The following is a 17,008-nucleotide window of genomic DNA, read 5'->3' on the forward strand; positions in this document are numbered from 1 at the left end:
TGCACACAGATATGGTATGTGACTGACTGAGTCACTGTGTGTATCGCTTTTTTCAGGCAGAGAACGGATATATTAAATAAACTGCACTGTGTGTCTGGTGGTCACTCACTATATAATATATTATGTACTCCTGGCTCCTGCTATAACCTATAACTGGCACTGCAGTAGTGCTCCCCAGTCTCCCCCACAATTATAAGCTGTGTGAGCTGAGCAGTCAGACAGATATATATAATATTATATATAGATAATAGATGATGCAGCACACTGGCCTGAGCCTGAGCAGTGCACACAGATATGGTATGTGACTGAGTCACTGTGTGCTGTGTATCGCTTTTTTCAGGCAGAGAACGGATTATAAATAAAAGTGGTGGTCACTGGTCACTATCAGCAAAACTCTGCACTGTACACTACTGAGTACTCCTATTGCTCCCCAAAATTAGTAAATCAAGTGTCTCTCTAATCTATTCTAATTCTAAACGGAGAGGACGCCAGCCACGTCCTCTCCCTATCAATCTCAATGCACGTGTGAAAATGGCGGCGACGCGGGCTCCTTATATAGAATCCGAGTCTCGCGATAGAATCCGAGCCTCGCGAGAATCCGACAGCGTCATGATGACGTTCGGGCGCGCTCGGGTTAACCGAGCAAGGAGGGAAGATCCGAGTCGCTCGGACCCGTGAAAAAAAACATGAAGTTCTGGCGGGTTCGGATTCAGAGAAACCGAACCCGCTCATCTCTACAGGATATGACCATGAAAATGAACCTCATTCAACTTAAATTGCAGTTTCTTCACACTAAGTCTTAATTTCACTTGTCTGCAACGATCCAATAGCGCTAGCAACTTGCGGTCATGATCAGCCTCCGCTTCCTTTACTGTCTCGCCACAGCCAACCACAAGAATATCATCTGCTATCGGCTCAATGCCGCTAAGTCCAATCAGCAATTCGTGTTGTTTTCGCTGGTAAACCTCAGGTGCTACGGAAACTCCAAAAGGAAGTTTAAGCCATCTTTTCCTACCCCAAGGGGTCCAAAAGGTTGTCATATAACTGCTTTTATCATCCAGCTTACATTGCAGAAATGCATCACGTGCATCAACCAGTGTAAAGACTTTTGCTTTGGGCAGCTTATATAAAACATCCTCCAATGTCGGCATAATATAATGAGATCTTCGCAGTGCTTGATTTAAAAATTTAGGATCAATACAGATTCTTAACTTGTCAGGCTTTGCCACAATGACCATATTGCTAATCCAGTCCGTTGGTTCAGTCACAGGTGCAATATGCCCATCTGCTTCATACTGATCAAGCAAAGCTTTCACTTTCGGTTTGAGGGCTATAGGCACATTGCGTGGAGCACACCCTACTCAAGCCTACTATGGTTACTGAACCAGAGAACTGGAACTCACCAGCCAGTCCCAGAAACCAGTGAGAGGAGCTCAATGTCAGGCCTTTACCCAAGAACCATGAAGCAAGAAATGCAGAGAGCTGAACTTGTAGAACTCTGTGAAGTATAACCAGACTGGAACATTTACTAAGCAGTGATAAAAGTGAAGAAGTTAGCCAGTAGAGAAGTTGCCCATGGCAACCAATCAGCATTGACGTAACATTTATAATTTGCATACTATACAAATATACAGAACAATTGATTGGTTGCCATGGGCAACTTCTACTCTGGCTCACTTCTCCACTTTTATCACTGCTTAGTAAATGTCCCTCCTAGTTAGAAATGCACTTCCTAGTAAGTTAAGCTGTGAAACTGAAAAGTGTCTTCTAACTGAGGAACACTTCCCAGAACCCACACCTCAGCACCCAGCTCTGGCTATACCACCAGGAACTCAGCACAGGCCTATCACTACATCCTACCCTCCCCATGTGTGCCTCTTTATATCCCTATGTGTGCCTCTGCTCCTACCCTCCCCATGTGTGCCTCTTTCCGTGTGCCTCTGCTCCTACCCACCCCATGTGTTCCTCTGCTCCTACCCACCCGATGTGTGCCTCTGCTCCTACCAACCCATTGTGTTCCTCTTTCCCATGTGCCTCTGCTCCTACCCACCCCATGTGTGCCTCTTTCCCGTGTGCCTTTGCTCCTACCCACCCAATGTGTACCTCTTTCCCTATATCCCCAGCGATGCCTCTGTTCTTACCCTCCCCATGTGTGCCTCTTTCCCTGTACAGTATCCCTATGTGTGCCTTTGCTCCTACCCTACCCATGTGTGCCTCTTTCTCTATATCCCTATGTGTGCCTCTGCTCCTACCCTCCCCATGTGTAACTCTTTCCCGTGTGCCTCTGCTCCTACCCACCCCATGTGTGCCTCTTTCCTATGTGCCTCAACTCCTACCCAGCCAATGTGTGCCTCTTTCCCTATATCCCCAGCAATGCCTCTGCTCTTACCCTCCCCATGTGTTCCTCTTTCCCTGTACAGTATCCCCAGCTATGCCTTTGCTCCTACCCTACCCATGTGTGCCTCTTTCTCTATATCCCTATGTGTGCCTCTGCTCCTACCCTCCCCATGTGTGCCTCTTTCTCTATATCCCTGTGTGCCTCTTTCTCTATATCCCTATGTGTGCCTCTGCCTATACCCACCCCAGGCGTGCCTCTTTCTCTATAGTCCAGTGTGCCTCTGCTCCTACCCACCCCATGTGTGCCTCTTTCTCTATATCCCTATGTGTGGCTCTGGTCCTACCCACCTATATCAACTATGTTTTTGCCCCTCCCCCTTCTATGCCTCAGTCCTCTTTCCCATCAGTGCCTCTGCTCACTTTCATATATTTATCTTTAGTACAATCACCATCCGTGCCTCTGCCCCCTCTTTCTGTGTCTCTGAAGTCCCCCTTGCCTCTGCTCCCTATACTTGCAGTCACCACAGGTTCTACTCCCACTCTATGGGTGTCGTGGACACCCATGAGTGGGAATAGTCCTGCTGGTGGGCATGCCGACTGTCAGGATCTGTAGGGGGAGGTAATGTGACTGGTGGTCTCCTGACCACCAGTCACATAACTGCATTCCGTATATTTATATATTATATTATTTTTATAAAATACCCCTTCTCCCATTCCTCTGTCATGGTGCCCCCCTGTCATTTTGTTTTAAATCCACCCCTGGTGGTAACGTACTGCTTCTCCCCAAGTGTCACCTACCGCCTCTCCCATTTGTAGGAGGGCGCAAATTTATAGTTTGCAGGAGGGCGCCGAACACCCTGGTGCCACCGATGGTCCGATGGTTGGAGCCTATTTCAGAAGTTGGTATAGGTTCCCATGATTACTTGCTGAGAAGCTGAGTAACATTGTTATAAGAACTGAGGCAACTTGCAGGAACGTGTAATGAGCAGGTGAGATGACAAAACTAGGAGTGATGGGACACACTGGAGTTGCTGAGCACTATGGGGGTCATTCCGACCCGATCGCTGGCTGCAGGTGTTTGCAGCGCAGCGATTGGGTCGGAACTGCACATGCCGGACGGCCGAAGGCCGTCGTTCCCTAGCGATCGCCTCTGCCTGATTGACAAGCAGAGGCGGTCGCTGAGCGGGAGGGGGCGGCGCGGAGGCATTTGGCTGCCGCTTTTAAGGCGCGGCCTGGCCAACGCAGGTGTGGCTGGACCGTGCGAGGGGCAGGCCGCAGCGGCTGCGTGAAGTCACGCGCAGCCGCCGCGACCAGGGGCAGCGACGAGTAACTCAACAAGTACAAAAGCATCACCGCTGTGTAATGCTTTTGTACTTGTGCTGGGGGGGGACGGGACCGGACTGACATACGGGGCGGACTAGTCCTGTGCTGGGCGTCCCCCCCGCATGAGGTGCTGGAGACAGTAGTGCTGGTGATAACAGTGCAGGGAGCAGTAGCATCAGGGGGTCATTGAGATCTGATTGGTGCTGTGTGTTTTCGCACAGCGGGCGATCAGATCAGAACTGCGCATGCATATGAGCCGCAATGCGCCGACACGTTGGATGGTTACAACGGGCATCGCTAGTCAGCAACAGATGGTGCGAAGGATCCATTCGCACGGGCGTTCGCAAGGTGACTGACAGGAAGAGGGCGTTTGTGGGTGGCAACTGACCGTTTTCAGGGAGTGTCCGGAAAAACGCAGGCATTCCCAAGTGTTTTCAGGGAGGGTGACTGACGTCAGCTCTGGCCCCGATCAGCAGGATTCAATTGCACTAGAAGAGTAATGGGCTCTACACACTGGGCGATTATCATTACACTGAAAGATACGAATGATCTCGTTCATTAATGAAGTGCGTATGCACCAACGGTGAACGATGTGCAGCCCCGCGCTCGTTCATTGTTGGTGCTGGCACGTTTATGCCTATGGATAATATCGTCCATATTAGCATGCAGGGCTATGGGGCCGGGTGATGGGGGGAGTGAAGAAACTCCACTCCCCCGTAAACTCCCCCCCCCCGCCGGGTCGTCTGTCGGCCGTATCAGCCGTCGGGCCCCTTGGCGGCCAGTCGACCAGTGTGTAGGGCCCTTAAGTCCTGGGCTGCGCAGAGACTGCACATACTGCTTTTGTACAGCTCTGCTACATATAGGAACACACACTTGCACAGCGATTTTACACTACCCCTGTAGGCAGCGACTATCTGATCGCAGTGCAGCAAAAAAACGCAGCCCATCGATCAGTTCTAAATTAAGCCCTCAGGTAGTAAGTAAAAGCACTAGCACAGGCAGACAGCAGGTGGTAGCGGTTCTGGCCACAAGAGCGCTGACACAGGATGGATACAGAAGCATTGAGTGCAGGAATAACATAGGGTGACCAGGGTCACAGATGAAGACACTATTTTTAAAATATCAGGTTTTTCAGACATCGAAATATCACGACCATCACAACGTCCCATTTCTCTTACGTCCTAGAGGATGCCGGGGGTCCACATTAGTACTATGGGGTATAGGCGGTTCCCTTGGGAGCCATGGGCACTTTAAGAGTTTAATAGTGTGGGCTGGCTTCTCCCTTTATGCCCCACCTACCAGACTCAGTTTAGAAAATGTGCCCGGTGGAGCCGGACCCACCTAGGGAAGCTCATAGGAGCTTTTCTAGTTTTATTATTTTTTAAGAGCTGTTAGGTACAGGGAGGCTGCTGGCAACAGCCTCCCTGCTTCGTGGGACTTAGGGGGGAGAGTATGATCCAACCCTTGAGGTTAATGGCTCCTATCTCCGCAGACAGGACACTGAGCTCCTGAGGATGTTGATCGCAAGCTTCCGAGATGACCGCTCGCTCCCGCAGCAACTCCGCCACCCCCAAACAGAGCCAGAAGATGCAGTGGTGAGTATGACGCCGGCGGGGATGGTGGCACAAGGGTGGGAACGGAGGGATGATGCTGCACTCCGGAGGGCTCAGATGTACAGTTGTACGGCACTGTGAGGGTCTCCCTGGGCCAGCGCAATACCCTAACACTGGTCATCTGAGCTAACAGTGGCTAATCCCACTGTTAGCAACAAGCACACCTCAGGCCAGTATAAAATAATAAATGTGGGAAGACGCGCAATTACGGGGGCAGGGCTTCTCAGAGCTGATCCAGCACTCACCAGCGCCATTTTCTCCCTGCAGATCACACTACAGAGACGCTGACGGAGAGCACTGCCCTCCACTTCACTCTAGTTATCCTCATATTCTACGTCTGCGATGCAGTCCTTTTGAACTGCTAAAGTTAAAAAGTCCAAATCCCCTTCCACTTTCTGGGGAAGATGGTAGCCTCCTACGAGGCTCTACAGTACGGAAGATTTCATGCACAATATTTTCAACTGGATATCCTGGAAAAATGGTCGGGATCTCATCTTCACATGCACCAGAGGATCCACCTGTCACCGAAGGCCAGAATCTCGCTCCTCTGGTGGCTGCAAACCTCTCACCTACTAGAGAGCCACAGGTTCAGGATTCAGAATTGGATCCTCCTAACCACGGATGCAAGTGTCAGAGGTTGGGGGGCAGTCACCCAAGGGGAAAACTTCCAAAGAAGGTGGTCAAACCTGGAATCCATCCTTCCGATAAACATTCTAGAACTAAGAGCCGTGTACAACGGTCTTCTACAAGCGGCACATCTTCTGAAGGATCAAACCATTCAGGTTCAGTCAGACAATGTAACGACAGTGGCCTACATAAACCGACAAGGCGGAACGAAGACAGAGCTGCAATGTCAGAGGTAACAAGAATCATCCTTTGGGCAGAAAAGCACGCTGTGTCGCTGTCAGCAATCTTCATTCCGGGAGTGGACAACTGGGAAGCGGATTTCCTCAGCAGACACGATCTCCATCCGGGAGAGTGGGGCCTCCACCCAGAGGTGACAAGTCTTTGGGGCATACCTCAAATAGACATGATGGCCTCACGCCTCAACAAGAAGCTTCTGAGGTATTGTTCCTGGTCGAGGGATCCACAGGCAGTGGCGGTGGACGCCCTAGTAACTCCGTGGGTGTTCAAGTCAGTGTATTTACTGTACTATATTATGTCAGTGTTTCTGTACTATATTATGCTATGTATCTGTTAAGTGCCTTTAGTCCTATTGGAGAAAGAGTTCAGGCGATCCTCATTACTCTGGACTGGCCAAGAAGGGCTTAGTACGCGGACCTCCTGGAGTTGCTGCTGGAAGATCCGAGGCCTCTTCCTCTTCGAGAGGACCTTCTGCAACAGGGGCCGTTCGCTTATCAAGACTTACCATGGCTACGTTTGATGGCATGGAGGTTGAATGCCAGATCTTAGCTCGGAAGGGCATTCCGAACAAAGTTATTCCTACATACAGGCTAGGAATTATTCCATACAGGCTAGGAAAGGAGTAACGTCAAAACATTACCATCGGATTTGGAAAAAGTACGTGTCTTGGTGTGAATCAAATTAGTTTCCTACGGTGGAGTTTCAACTTGGATGGTTTCTCCTCTTCCTGCAAGCAGGGGTGGATGTGGGCCTGTGCCTGGGATCCATAAAAGTCCAGATTTCGGCCTTGTGCATTTTCTTCCAGAAACAATTGGCTGCCCTCCCTGAGGTTCAGACTTTCTTGAAAGGGGTTCTGTACATCCAACCTCCCTGTGTGCCTCCTATGGCACCATGGGATCTTAACGTGGTACTGCAGTTCTTGCAATCGGATTGGTTCGAGCCTTTGCAGGAGATTGAAGTCAAGTTTCTTACTTGGAAGTCTGTCCCACTGTTGACATTGGCATCTGCTAGACGTGTGTCGGAATTGGGGCATTGTCCTACAAGAGCCCCTATATGATTTTTCATGAAGATAGAGCTGAGCTCAGGATGTGTCAGCAATTTCTTCCGAAGATTGTGTCGTCTTTTCATATCAACCAACCTATTGTGGTGCCAGTGGCTACTGACTCCTCAATTACTTCAATGTCCTTGGATGTTGTGAGGGCTTTCAAGATTTATGTGAAGAGAACTTCTCGTCACAGAAAGTCGGACACTCTATTTGTCCTTTATGATCCCAACAAGGTTGGGTGGCCTGCTTCTAAGCAGTCGATTTCTTGCTGGACCAGGCTATCATGCTTATTCTATGGCAGGATTGACGTGCCCGAAATCCGTCAAGAACCACTCTACTCGTAAAGTGGATTCATCCTGGGCAGCTGCTCGGGGTGTCTCGGCTGTACAGCTTTGCCGACCAGCTACTTGGTCAGGGTTGAACACGTTTGCTAAGTTCTCCAAGTTCGATACTTTGGACTCTGAGAACCTAAAGTTTAGTCTATCGTTTCTGCAAGAGCCTCCGCGCTCTCCCTCCCATACTGGGAGCTTTGGTACATCCCCATGATACTAATGTGGACCCCAGCATCCTCTAGGACGTAAGAGAAAATAGGATTTTAATTACTTACCGGTAAATCCTTTTCTCGTAGTCTGTAGAGGATGCTGGACGCCCGCCCAGCGCTTCGTTTTCCTGCAGTTGTTACTTGGTTCAGTACTGCATAGTTTCTTGGTTAAGTACTGGTGTTCAGTCATTCCTGACTTGTTTCAAGCTAGTTGCTTGATTTTCTGTTGTTATGTGTGAGCTGGTGTGAATCTCACCACTATCTGTGTATTTCCTTCTCTCGAAGTATGTCCGTCTCCTCGGGCACAGTTTCTAGTATGGTATGTGGGGCATAGAGGGAGGAGCCAGCCCACACTATTAAACTCTTAAAGTGCCCATGGCTCCCTAGGGACCCGTCTATACCCCATGGTACTAATTTGGACCCCAGCATCGTCTACGGACTACGAGAAAAGGATTTACCGGTAGATAATTAAGATCTTATTTTTCCGTTACCTGCTCCTCTCTACAGACTCTGGGGATCCAGATGAAAGGTGAGGGTTGCTCTTCACCATTTCCCCAGCGACAGCTAATGTCTCCAGCCACGGTGTGTAGAGTGCTGATCGGCAGTGATTGGCAGCATGGCAGGCACAACCAGGAAGCAGAGGGGCCGGGATGCCCCTCTGAGAGTGGCAGCTGCGGGAAGATTCTCTGACTGCAGTGAGCTTTCTGACTGGTCAAATCAGATGCGACCATGTCAGGGAAAGCCCAGCCTCGTGTGGTCACATCTGATGTGACCACACCTGGCAAGTGGTTAAGGGGTAATACCTTAATACAGTGGTTCTCAAACTCGGTCCTCAGGACCCCACACAGTTCATGTTTTCCAGGTCACCAAGCAGGAGCACAGGTGTGGTCATTACTCACTGACACATTTTAAAAGATCCACAGGTGGAGCTAATTATTTCTCTTATGATTCTGTGAGGAGACCTGGAAAACGTGTACTGTTTGGGGTACTTAGGACCGAGTTTGAGAACCTACGGTGTAATACACTTTAGGACTTTTACCTGAAGAAACTCTAAAGAAAAAAGAAAAAGTTTCAAAGTAACAAAAATTTATTATCATGGTACTGTAAATGACTATGTTTGTTTTTCGTCCCTGTAGAGTTACCAGTACATGGTTATCAGGAATCACGTGGAAGTGGCGCAGTTCATAAATCGCGATCCAGAGTTTTTAGTCCTCGCTGAACCGTTCTGGAGAGAACTTTTCAGTCTTCCCTCGGTTTATGAATACAGCTCCTACCGAAAATTCATTGACAGATACGGAACACATTTTCGAAAGTCTGGATCTTTGGGTGGAACCTATGAATTTCAGTTTTACCTGGAGACGGAGAAAATTACCAAAAACGGTACAGCTTTCTTTGCAATATTATATGTCCAAACAACTTGGGGTACAATTACAAAAGCTTCTAATAATGAAAAGTTGATCTGCTGCTCGTAGCAATCAATCAGATTTGAGCTACTCTGATTAACTCTGGTTGAATGGGCAACACCTACATGAGTTAACGGTAACAGACAACATTGTTTATATTTTTTAATAAAGGAAATAATGTACTGGGGTACTAATAGTTTTAGAATTTGTCACGTTGCATGATATAGATTATATATTGTTTGTGGCAAGAGGGTTTGCCTCCAGATTACTCCTGTAAGAAAAACAGTGTTTTGCAAAGGAGCCAAGGTGGAAGTGGAAGTGAACACAGATTACCCAGTCCCAGGGATCTGTACGGGGCATAGAAGCGCAGGGTATGCATTGAATAAAGCTGGGCATACAGTATAAACTTATCTGGCAGATCATCTGACAGATCTGGTTGGCTGGGATGAAAATCTAGTAATGGATGAGCGCAAATGACAATCGGCCTTTGCTCCCAGACACTGGAAAATGGACAAAAACTGTTGTTCATACAAATTGATTACATCCATTTTACATCCGTTGATTACATTTCATACAATTGATTACATCCGTGATTTATAATTTAACCAATTTGTCTTAAACTTAATTTGAGCTTAAGTATTGTTTATGCCCAGCTAAAATTACCGTTGCTGCTTCCCCACCTGTGGCCACTCCCCCCTTGCACCTGTTTATTTTGAAAGCAGAAATTCCAAGAATTTTCAAAAATAGCTTGCCATTATCCCTTTAACCTGGGACACTCATGAATTACACAGGTTCTGTGGCTGCTTAAAACCAGGTGAAATGCAGGCTTGCAGTCAGCCAGCCACAGAACCTGTGCAATTCATAAGTGTCCCAAATTAAAGGGATAGTATGGTCAGCCTACACTCACTGTTATCCTTACATTGATTTTCAGTAATAAGACCAATCTCACCTATTATACACTAATGTATACCTAGACCCAACCCTTAAGCTGAAGTGGGATCTGTGTGCGGTGTGATATGGAGTGATGGGGACCTGCGTGCGGTGTGATATGGAGTGATGGGGACCTGTGTGCGGTGTGATATGGAGTGATGGGGACCTGCGTGCGGTGTGATATGGAGTGATGGGGACCTGCGTACGGTGTGATATGGAGTGATGGGGACCTGCGTGCAGTGTGATATGAAGTGATGAGTACCTGCGTGCTGTGTGATATGGAGTGATGGGGACCTGCGTGCAGTGTGATATGGAGTGATGAGTACCTGCGTGCTGTGTGATATGGAGTGATGGGGACCTGCGTGCAGTGTGATATGGAGTGATGGGGACCTGCGTGCGGTGTGATGTGGAGTGATGGGGACCTGCGTGCAGTGTGATAGGGAGTGATGGGGACCTGCGTGCAGTGTGATAGGGAGTGATGGGGACCTGCGTGCTGTGTGATATGGAGTGATGGGGACCTGCGTGCAGTGTGATAGGGAGTGATGGGGACCTGCGTGCAGTGTGATAGGGAGTGATGGGGACCTGCGTGCAGTGTGATAGGGAGTGATGGGGACCTGCGTGCAGTGTGATGTGGAGTGATGGGAACCTGCGTGCGGTGTGATATGGAGTGATGGGGACCTGCGTGCAGTGTGATAGGGAGTGATGGGGACCTGCGTGCAGTGTGATAGGGAGTGATGGGGACCTGCGTGCAGTGTGATAGGGAGTGATGGGGACCTGCGTGCAGTGTGATAGGGAGTGATGGGGACCTGCGTGCTGTGTGATATGGAGTGATGGGGACCTGCGTGCAGTGTGATAGGGAGTGATGGGGACCTGCGTGCGGTGTGATATGGAGTGATGGGGACCTGCGTGCAGTGTGATAGGGAGTGATGGGGACCTGCGTGCAGTGTGATATGGAGTGATGGGGACCTGCGTGCAGTGTGATAGGGAGTGATGGGGACCTGCGTGCGGTGTGATATGGAGTGATGGGAACCTGCGTGCGGTGTGATATGGAGTGATGGGGACCTGCGTGCAGTGTGATGTGGAGTGATGGGGACCTGCGTGCAGTGTGATGTGGAGTGATGGGAACCTGCGTGCGGTGTGATATGGAGTGATGGGAACCTGCGTGCGGTGTGATATGGAGTGATGGGGACCTGCGTGCGGTGTGATATGGAGTGATGGGAACCTGTGTGCGGTGTGATATGGAATGAAGGGGACCTGCGTGCAGTGTGATGTGGAGTGATGGGAACCTGCGTGCGGTGTGATATGGAGTGATGGGAACCTGTGTGCGGTGTGATATGGAATGAAGGGGACCTGCGTGCAGTGTGATGTGGAGTGATGGGGACCTGCGTGCAGTGTGATGTGGAGTGATGGGAACCTGCGTGCGGTGTGATATGGAGTGATGGGAACCTGTGTGCGGTGTGATATGGAATGAAGGGGACCTGCGTGCAGTGTGATGTGGAGTGATGGGGACCTGCGTGCAGTGTGATATGGAGTGATGGGGACCTGCGTGCGGTGTGATATGGAGTGATGGAGACCTGCGTGCAGTGTGATGTGGAGTGATGGGGACCTGCGTGCGGTGTGATGTGGAGTGATGGGGACCTGCGTGCGGTGTGATAGGGAGTGATGGGGACCTGCGTACAGTGTGATAGGGAGTGATGGGGACCTGCGTGCAGTGTGATGTGGAGTGATGGGGACCTGCGTGCGGTGTGATATGGAGTGATGGGGACCTGCGTGCGGTGTGATATGGAGTGATGGGAACCTGTGTGCGGTGTGATAGGGAGTAATAGGGACCTGCGTGCGGTGTGATATGGAGTGATGGGGACCTGTGTGCGGTGTGATAGGGAGTGATGGGGTCCTGCGTGCGGTGTGATATGGAGTGATGGGAACCTGTGTGCGGTGTGATAGGGAGTAATAGGGACCTGCGTGCGGTGTGATATGGAGTGATGGGGACCTGCGTGCAGTGTGATAGGGAGTGATGGGGACCTGCGTGCGGTGTGATATGGAGTGATGGGAACCTGTGTGCGGTGTGATAAGGAGTAATAGGGACCTGCGTGCGGTGTGATATGGAGTGATGGGGACCTGTGTGCGGTGTGATAGGGAGTGATGGGGACCTGCGTGCGGTGTGATATGGAGTGATGGGGACCTGCGTGCGGTGTGATATGGAGTGATGGGGACCTGCGTGCGGTGTGATATGGAGTGATGGGGACCTGCGTGCGGTGTGATGTGGAGTGATGGGGACTTGCGTGCGGTGTGATATGGAGTGATGGGGACCTGCGTGCGGTGTGATATGGAGTGATGGGGACCTGCGTGCGGTGTGATATGGAGTGATGGGGACCTGCGTGCGGTGTGATAGGGAGTGATGGGGACCTGTGTACGGTGTGATATGGAGTGATGGGGACCTGCGTACGGTGTGATATGGAGTGATGGGGACCTGCGTACGGTGTGATGTGGAGTGATGGGGACCTGCGTGCGGTGTGATGTGGAGTGATGGGGACCTGCGTACAGTGTGATATGGAGTGATGGGGACCTGCGTACGGTGTGATATGGAGTGATGGGGACCTGCGTACGGTGTGATGTGGAGTGATGGGGACCTGCGTGCGGTGTGATATGGAGTGATGGGGACCTGCGTACAGTGTGATAGGGAGTGATGGGGACCTGCGTGCAGTGTGATGTGGAGTGATGGGGACCTGCGTGCGGTGTGATATGGAGTGATGGGGACCTGCGTGCGGTGTGATATGGAGTGATGGGGACCTGCGTGCGGTGTGATATGGAGTGATGGGGACCTGCGTGCGGTGTGATAGGGAGTGATGGGGACCTGCGTGCGGTGTGATATGGAGTGATGGGGACCTGCGTGCGGTGTGATATGGAGTGATGGGGACCTGCGTGCGGTGTGATATGGAGTGATGGGGACCTGCGTACGGTGTGATATGAAGTGATGGGGACCTGCGTGCAGTGTGATAGGGAGTGATGGGGACCTGCGTGCAGTGTGATGTGGAGTGATGGGGACCTGCGTGCGGTGTGATATGGAGTGATGGGGACCTGCGTGCGGTGTGATATGGAGTGATGGGGACCTGCGTGCGGTGTGATATGGAGTGATGGGGACCTGCGTGCGGTGTGATAGGGAGTGATGGGGACCTGCGTACGGTGTGATATGGAGTGATGGGGACCTGTGTGCGGTGTGATATGGAGTGATGGGGACCTGCGTGCGGTGTGATATGGAGTGATGGGGACCTGCGTGCGGTGTGATAGGGAGTGATGGGGACCTGCGTGCGGTGTGATATGGAGTGATGGGGACCTGCGTACGGTGTGATGTGGAGTGATGGGGACCTGCGTACAGTGTGATATGGAGTGATGGGGACCTGCGTACGGTGTGATGTGGAGTGATGGGGACCTGCGTACGGTGTGATATGGAGTGATGGGGACCTGCGTACGGTGTGATGTGGAGTGATGGGGACCTGCGTACAGTGTGATATGGAGTGATGGGGACCTGCGTGCAGTGTGATGTGGAGTGATGGGGACCTGCGTGCGGTGTGATATGGAGTGATGGGAACCTGCGTGCGGTGTGATGTGGAGTGATGGGGACCTGCGTGCAGTGTGATATGGAGTGATGGGGACCTGTGTGCGGTGTGATATGGAGTGATGGGGACCTGCGTGCGGTGTGATGTGGAGTGATGGGGACCTGCGTGCGGTGTGATGTGGAGTGATGGGGACCTGCGTGCGGTGTGATATGGAGTGATGGAGTCCTGCGTGCGGTGTGATAGGGAGTGATGGGGACCTGCGTGCGGTGTGATATGGAATGAAGGGGACCTGCGTGCGGTGTGATATGGAGTAATGGGGACCTGCGTGCGGTGTGATATGGAGTGATGGGGACCTGCGTGCGGTGTGATGTGGAGTGATGGGGACCTGCGTGCGGTGTGATATGGAGTGATGGGGACCTGCGTGCGGTGTGATGTGGAGTGATGGGGACCTGCGTGCGGTGTGATGTGGAGTGATGGGGACCTGCGTGCGGTGTGATAGGGAGTGATGGGGACCTGTGTGCGGTGTGATAGGGAGTGATGGGGACCTGCGTGCGGTGTGATATGGAGTGATGGGAACCTGCGTGCGGTGTGATATGGAGTGATGGGGACCTGCGTGCAGTGTGATGTGGAGTGATGGGGACCTGCGTGCAGTGTGATGTGGAGTGATGGGAACCTGCGTGCGGTGTGATATGGAGTGATGGGGACCTGCGTGCTGTGTGATATGGAGTGATGGGAACCTGCGTGCAGTGTGATGTGGAGTGATGGGGACCTGCGTGCAGTGTGATGTGGAGTGATGGGAACCTGCATGCGGTGTGATATGGAGTGATGGAGACCTGCGTGCAGTGTGATGTGGAGTGATGGGGACCTGCGTACAGTGTGATAGGGAGTGATGGGGACCTGCGTGCAGTGTGATGTGGAGTGATGGGGACCTGCGTGCGGTGTGATATGGAGTGATGGGGACCTGCGTGCAGTGTGATGTGGAGTGATGGGGACCTGCGTGCGGTGTGATGTGGAGTGATGGGGACCTGCGTGCGGTGTGATATGGAGTGATGGGGACCTGCGTGCGGTGTGATATGGAGTGATGGGGACCTGCGTGCGGTGTGATATGGAGTGATGGGGACCTGCGTGCGGTGTGATATGGAGTGATGGGGACCTGCGTGCGGTGTGATATGGAGTGATGGGGACCTGCGTGCGGTGTGATAGGGAGTGATGGGGACCTGCGTGCGGTGTGATATGGAGTGATGGGGACCTGCGTGCAGTGTGATAGGGAGTGATGGGGACCTGCGTGCAGTGTGATATGGAGTGATGGGGACCTGCGTGCAGTGTGATAGGGAGTGATGGGGACCTGCGTGCAGTGTGATAGGGAGTGATGGGGACCTGCGTGCAGTGTGATATGGAGTGATGGGGACCTGCGTGCAGTGTGATAGGGAGTGATGGGGACCTGCGTGCAGTGTGATATGGAGTGATGGGGACCTGCGTGCAGTGTGATAGGGAGTGATGGGGACCTGCGTGCAGTGTGATGTGGAGTGATGGGAACCTGCGTGCGGTGTGATGTGGAGTGATGGGAACCTGCGTGCGGTGTGATATGGAGTGATGGAGACCTGCGTGCAGTGTGATGTGGAGTGATGGGGACCTGCGTGCGGTGTGATGTGGAGTGATGGGGACCTGCGTACAGTGTGATAGGGAGTGATGGGGACCTGCGTGCAGTGTGATGTGGAGTGATGGGGACCTGCGTGCGGTGTGATATGGAGTGATGGGGACCTGCGTGCGGTGTGATATGGAGTGATGGGGACCTGCGTGCGGTGTGATATGGAGTGATGGGGACCTGCGTGCGGTGTGATAGGGAGTGATGGGGACCTGTGTACGGTGTGATATGGAGTGATGGGGACCTGCGTACGGTGTGATGTGGAGTGATGGGGACCTGCGTGCGGTGTGATGTGGAGTGATGGGGACCTGCGTACAGTGTGATAGGGAGTGATGGGGACCTGCGTACAGTGTGATAGGGAGTGATGGGGACCTGCGTGCAGTGTGATGTGGAGTGATGGGGACCTGCGTGCGGTGTGATGTGGAGTGATGGGGACCTGCGTGCGGTGTGATAGGGAGTGATGGGGACCTGTGTACGGTGTGATATGGAGTGATGGGGACCTGCGTGCGGTGTGATATGGAGTGATGGGGACCTGTGTACGGTGTGATATGGAGTGATGGGGACCTGCGTACGGTGTGATATGGAGTGATGGGGACCTGCGTACGGTGTGATGTGGAGTGATGGGGACCTGCGTACAGTGTGATATGGACCTGCGTACAGTGTGATATGGAGTGATGGGGACCTGCGTGCAGTGTGATGTGGAGTGATGGGGACCTGCGTGCGGTGTGATATGGAGTGATGGGGACCTGCGTGCGGTGTGATATGGAGTGATGGGAACCTGCGTGCGGTGTGATGTGGAGTGATGGGGACCTGCGTGCAGTGTGATATGGAGTGATGGGGACCTGCGTGCGGTGTGATGTGGAGTGATGGGGACCTGCGTGCGGTGTGATATGGAGTGATGGAGTCCTGCGTGCGGTGTGATAGGGAGTGATGGGGACCTGCGTGCTGTGTGATATGGAGTGATGGGGACCTGCGTGCGGTGTGATATGGAGTGATGGGGACCTGCGTGCGGTGTGATATGGAGTGATGGGGACCTGCGTGCGGTGTAATATGGAGTGATGGGGACCTGCGTGCGGTGTGATATGGAGTGATGGGGACCTGCGTGCGGTGTGATATGGAGTGATGGGGACCTGCGTGCAGTGTGATGTGGAGTGATGGGGACCTGTGTGCGGTGTGATATAGAGTGATGGGGACCTGCGTGCGGTGTGATAGGGAGTGATGGGGACCTGCGTGCGGTGTGATGTGGAGTGATGGGGACCTGCGTGCAGTGTGATAGGGAGTGATGGGGACCTGCGTGCGGTGTGATATGGAGTGATGGGGACCTGCGTGCGGTGTGATATGGAGTGATGGGGACCTGCGTGCAGTGTGATAGGGAGTGATGGGGACCTGCGTACGGTGTGATGTGGAGTGATGGGGACCTGCGTACGGTGTGATATGGAGTGATGGGGACCTGCGTGCGGTGTGATATGGAGTGATGGGGACCTGCGTGCGGTGTGATGTGGAGTGATGGGGACCTGCGTGCGGTGTGATGTGGAGTGATGGGGACCTGCGTGCGGTGTGATATGGAGTGATGGGGACCTGCGTGCAGTGTGATAGGGAGTGATGGGGACCTGCGTACGGTGTGATGTGGAGTGATGGGGACCTGCGTACGGTGTGATATGGAGTGATGGGGACCTGCGTGCGGTGTGATATGGAGTGATGGGGACCTGCGTGCGGTGTGATGTGGAGTGATGTGGAGTGATGGGGACCT

The 17,008-nt window shown here is 52.4% G+C and overlaps 1 protein-coding gene across 1 annotated transcript in view; it reads left to right on the top strand.

Moving 5' to 3' along the window:
* Positions 1-17,008, top strand: part of C7 (complement C7) — a 217,261-nt gene that overhangs the window by 43,091 nt on the left and 157,162 nt on the right. Inside the window, exon 8 of the mRNA XM_063961404.1 lies at positions 8,860-9,103. Within this exon, the coding sequence (XP_063817474.1) occupies positions 8,860-9,103 (244 nt within the window). The remainder of the gene's footprint in view (positions 1-8,859; positions 9,104-17,008) is intronic.

The sequence above is a fragment of the Pseudophryne corroboree genome, chromosome 1, assembly GCF_028390025.1.
Source record: "Pseudophryne corroboree isolate aPseCor3 chromosome 1, aPseCor3.hap2, whole genome shotgun sequence".
NCBI lineage: Eukaryota > Metazoa > Chordata > Amphibia > Anura > Myobatrachidae > Pseudophryne > Pseudophryne corroboree.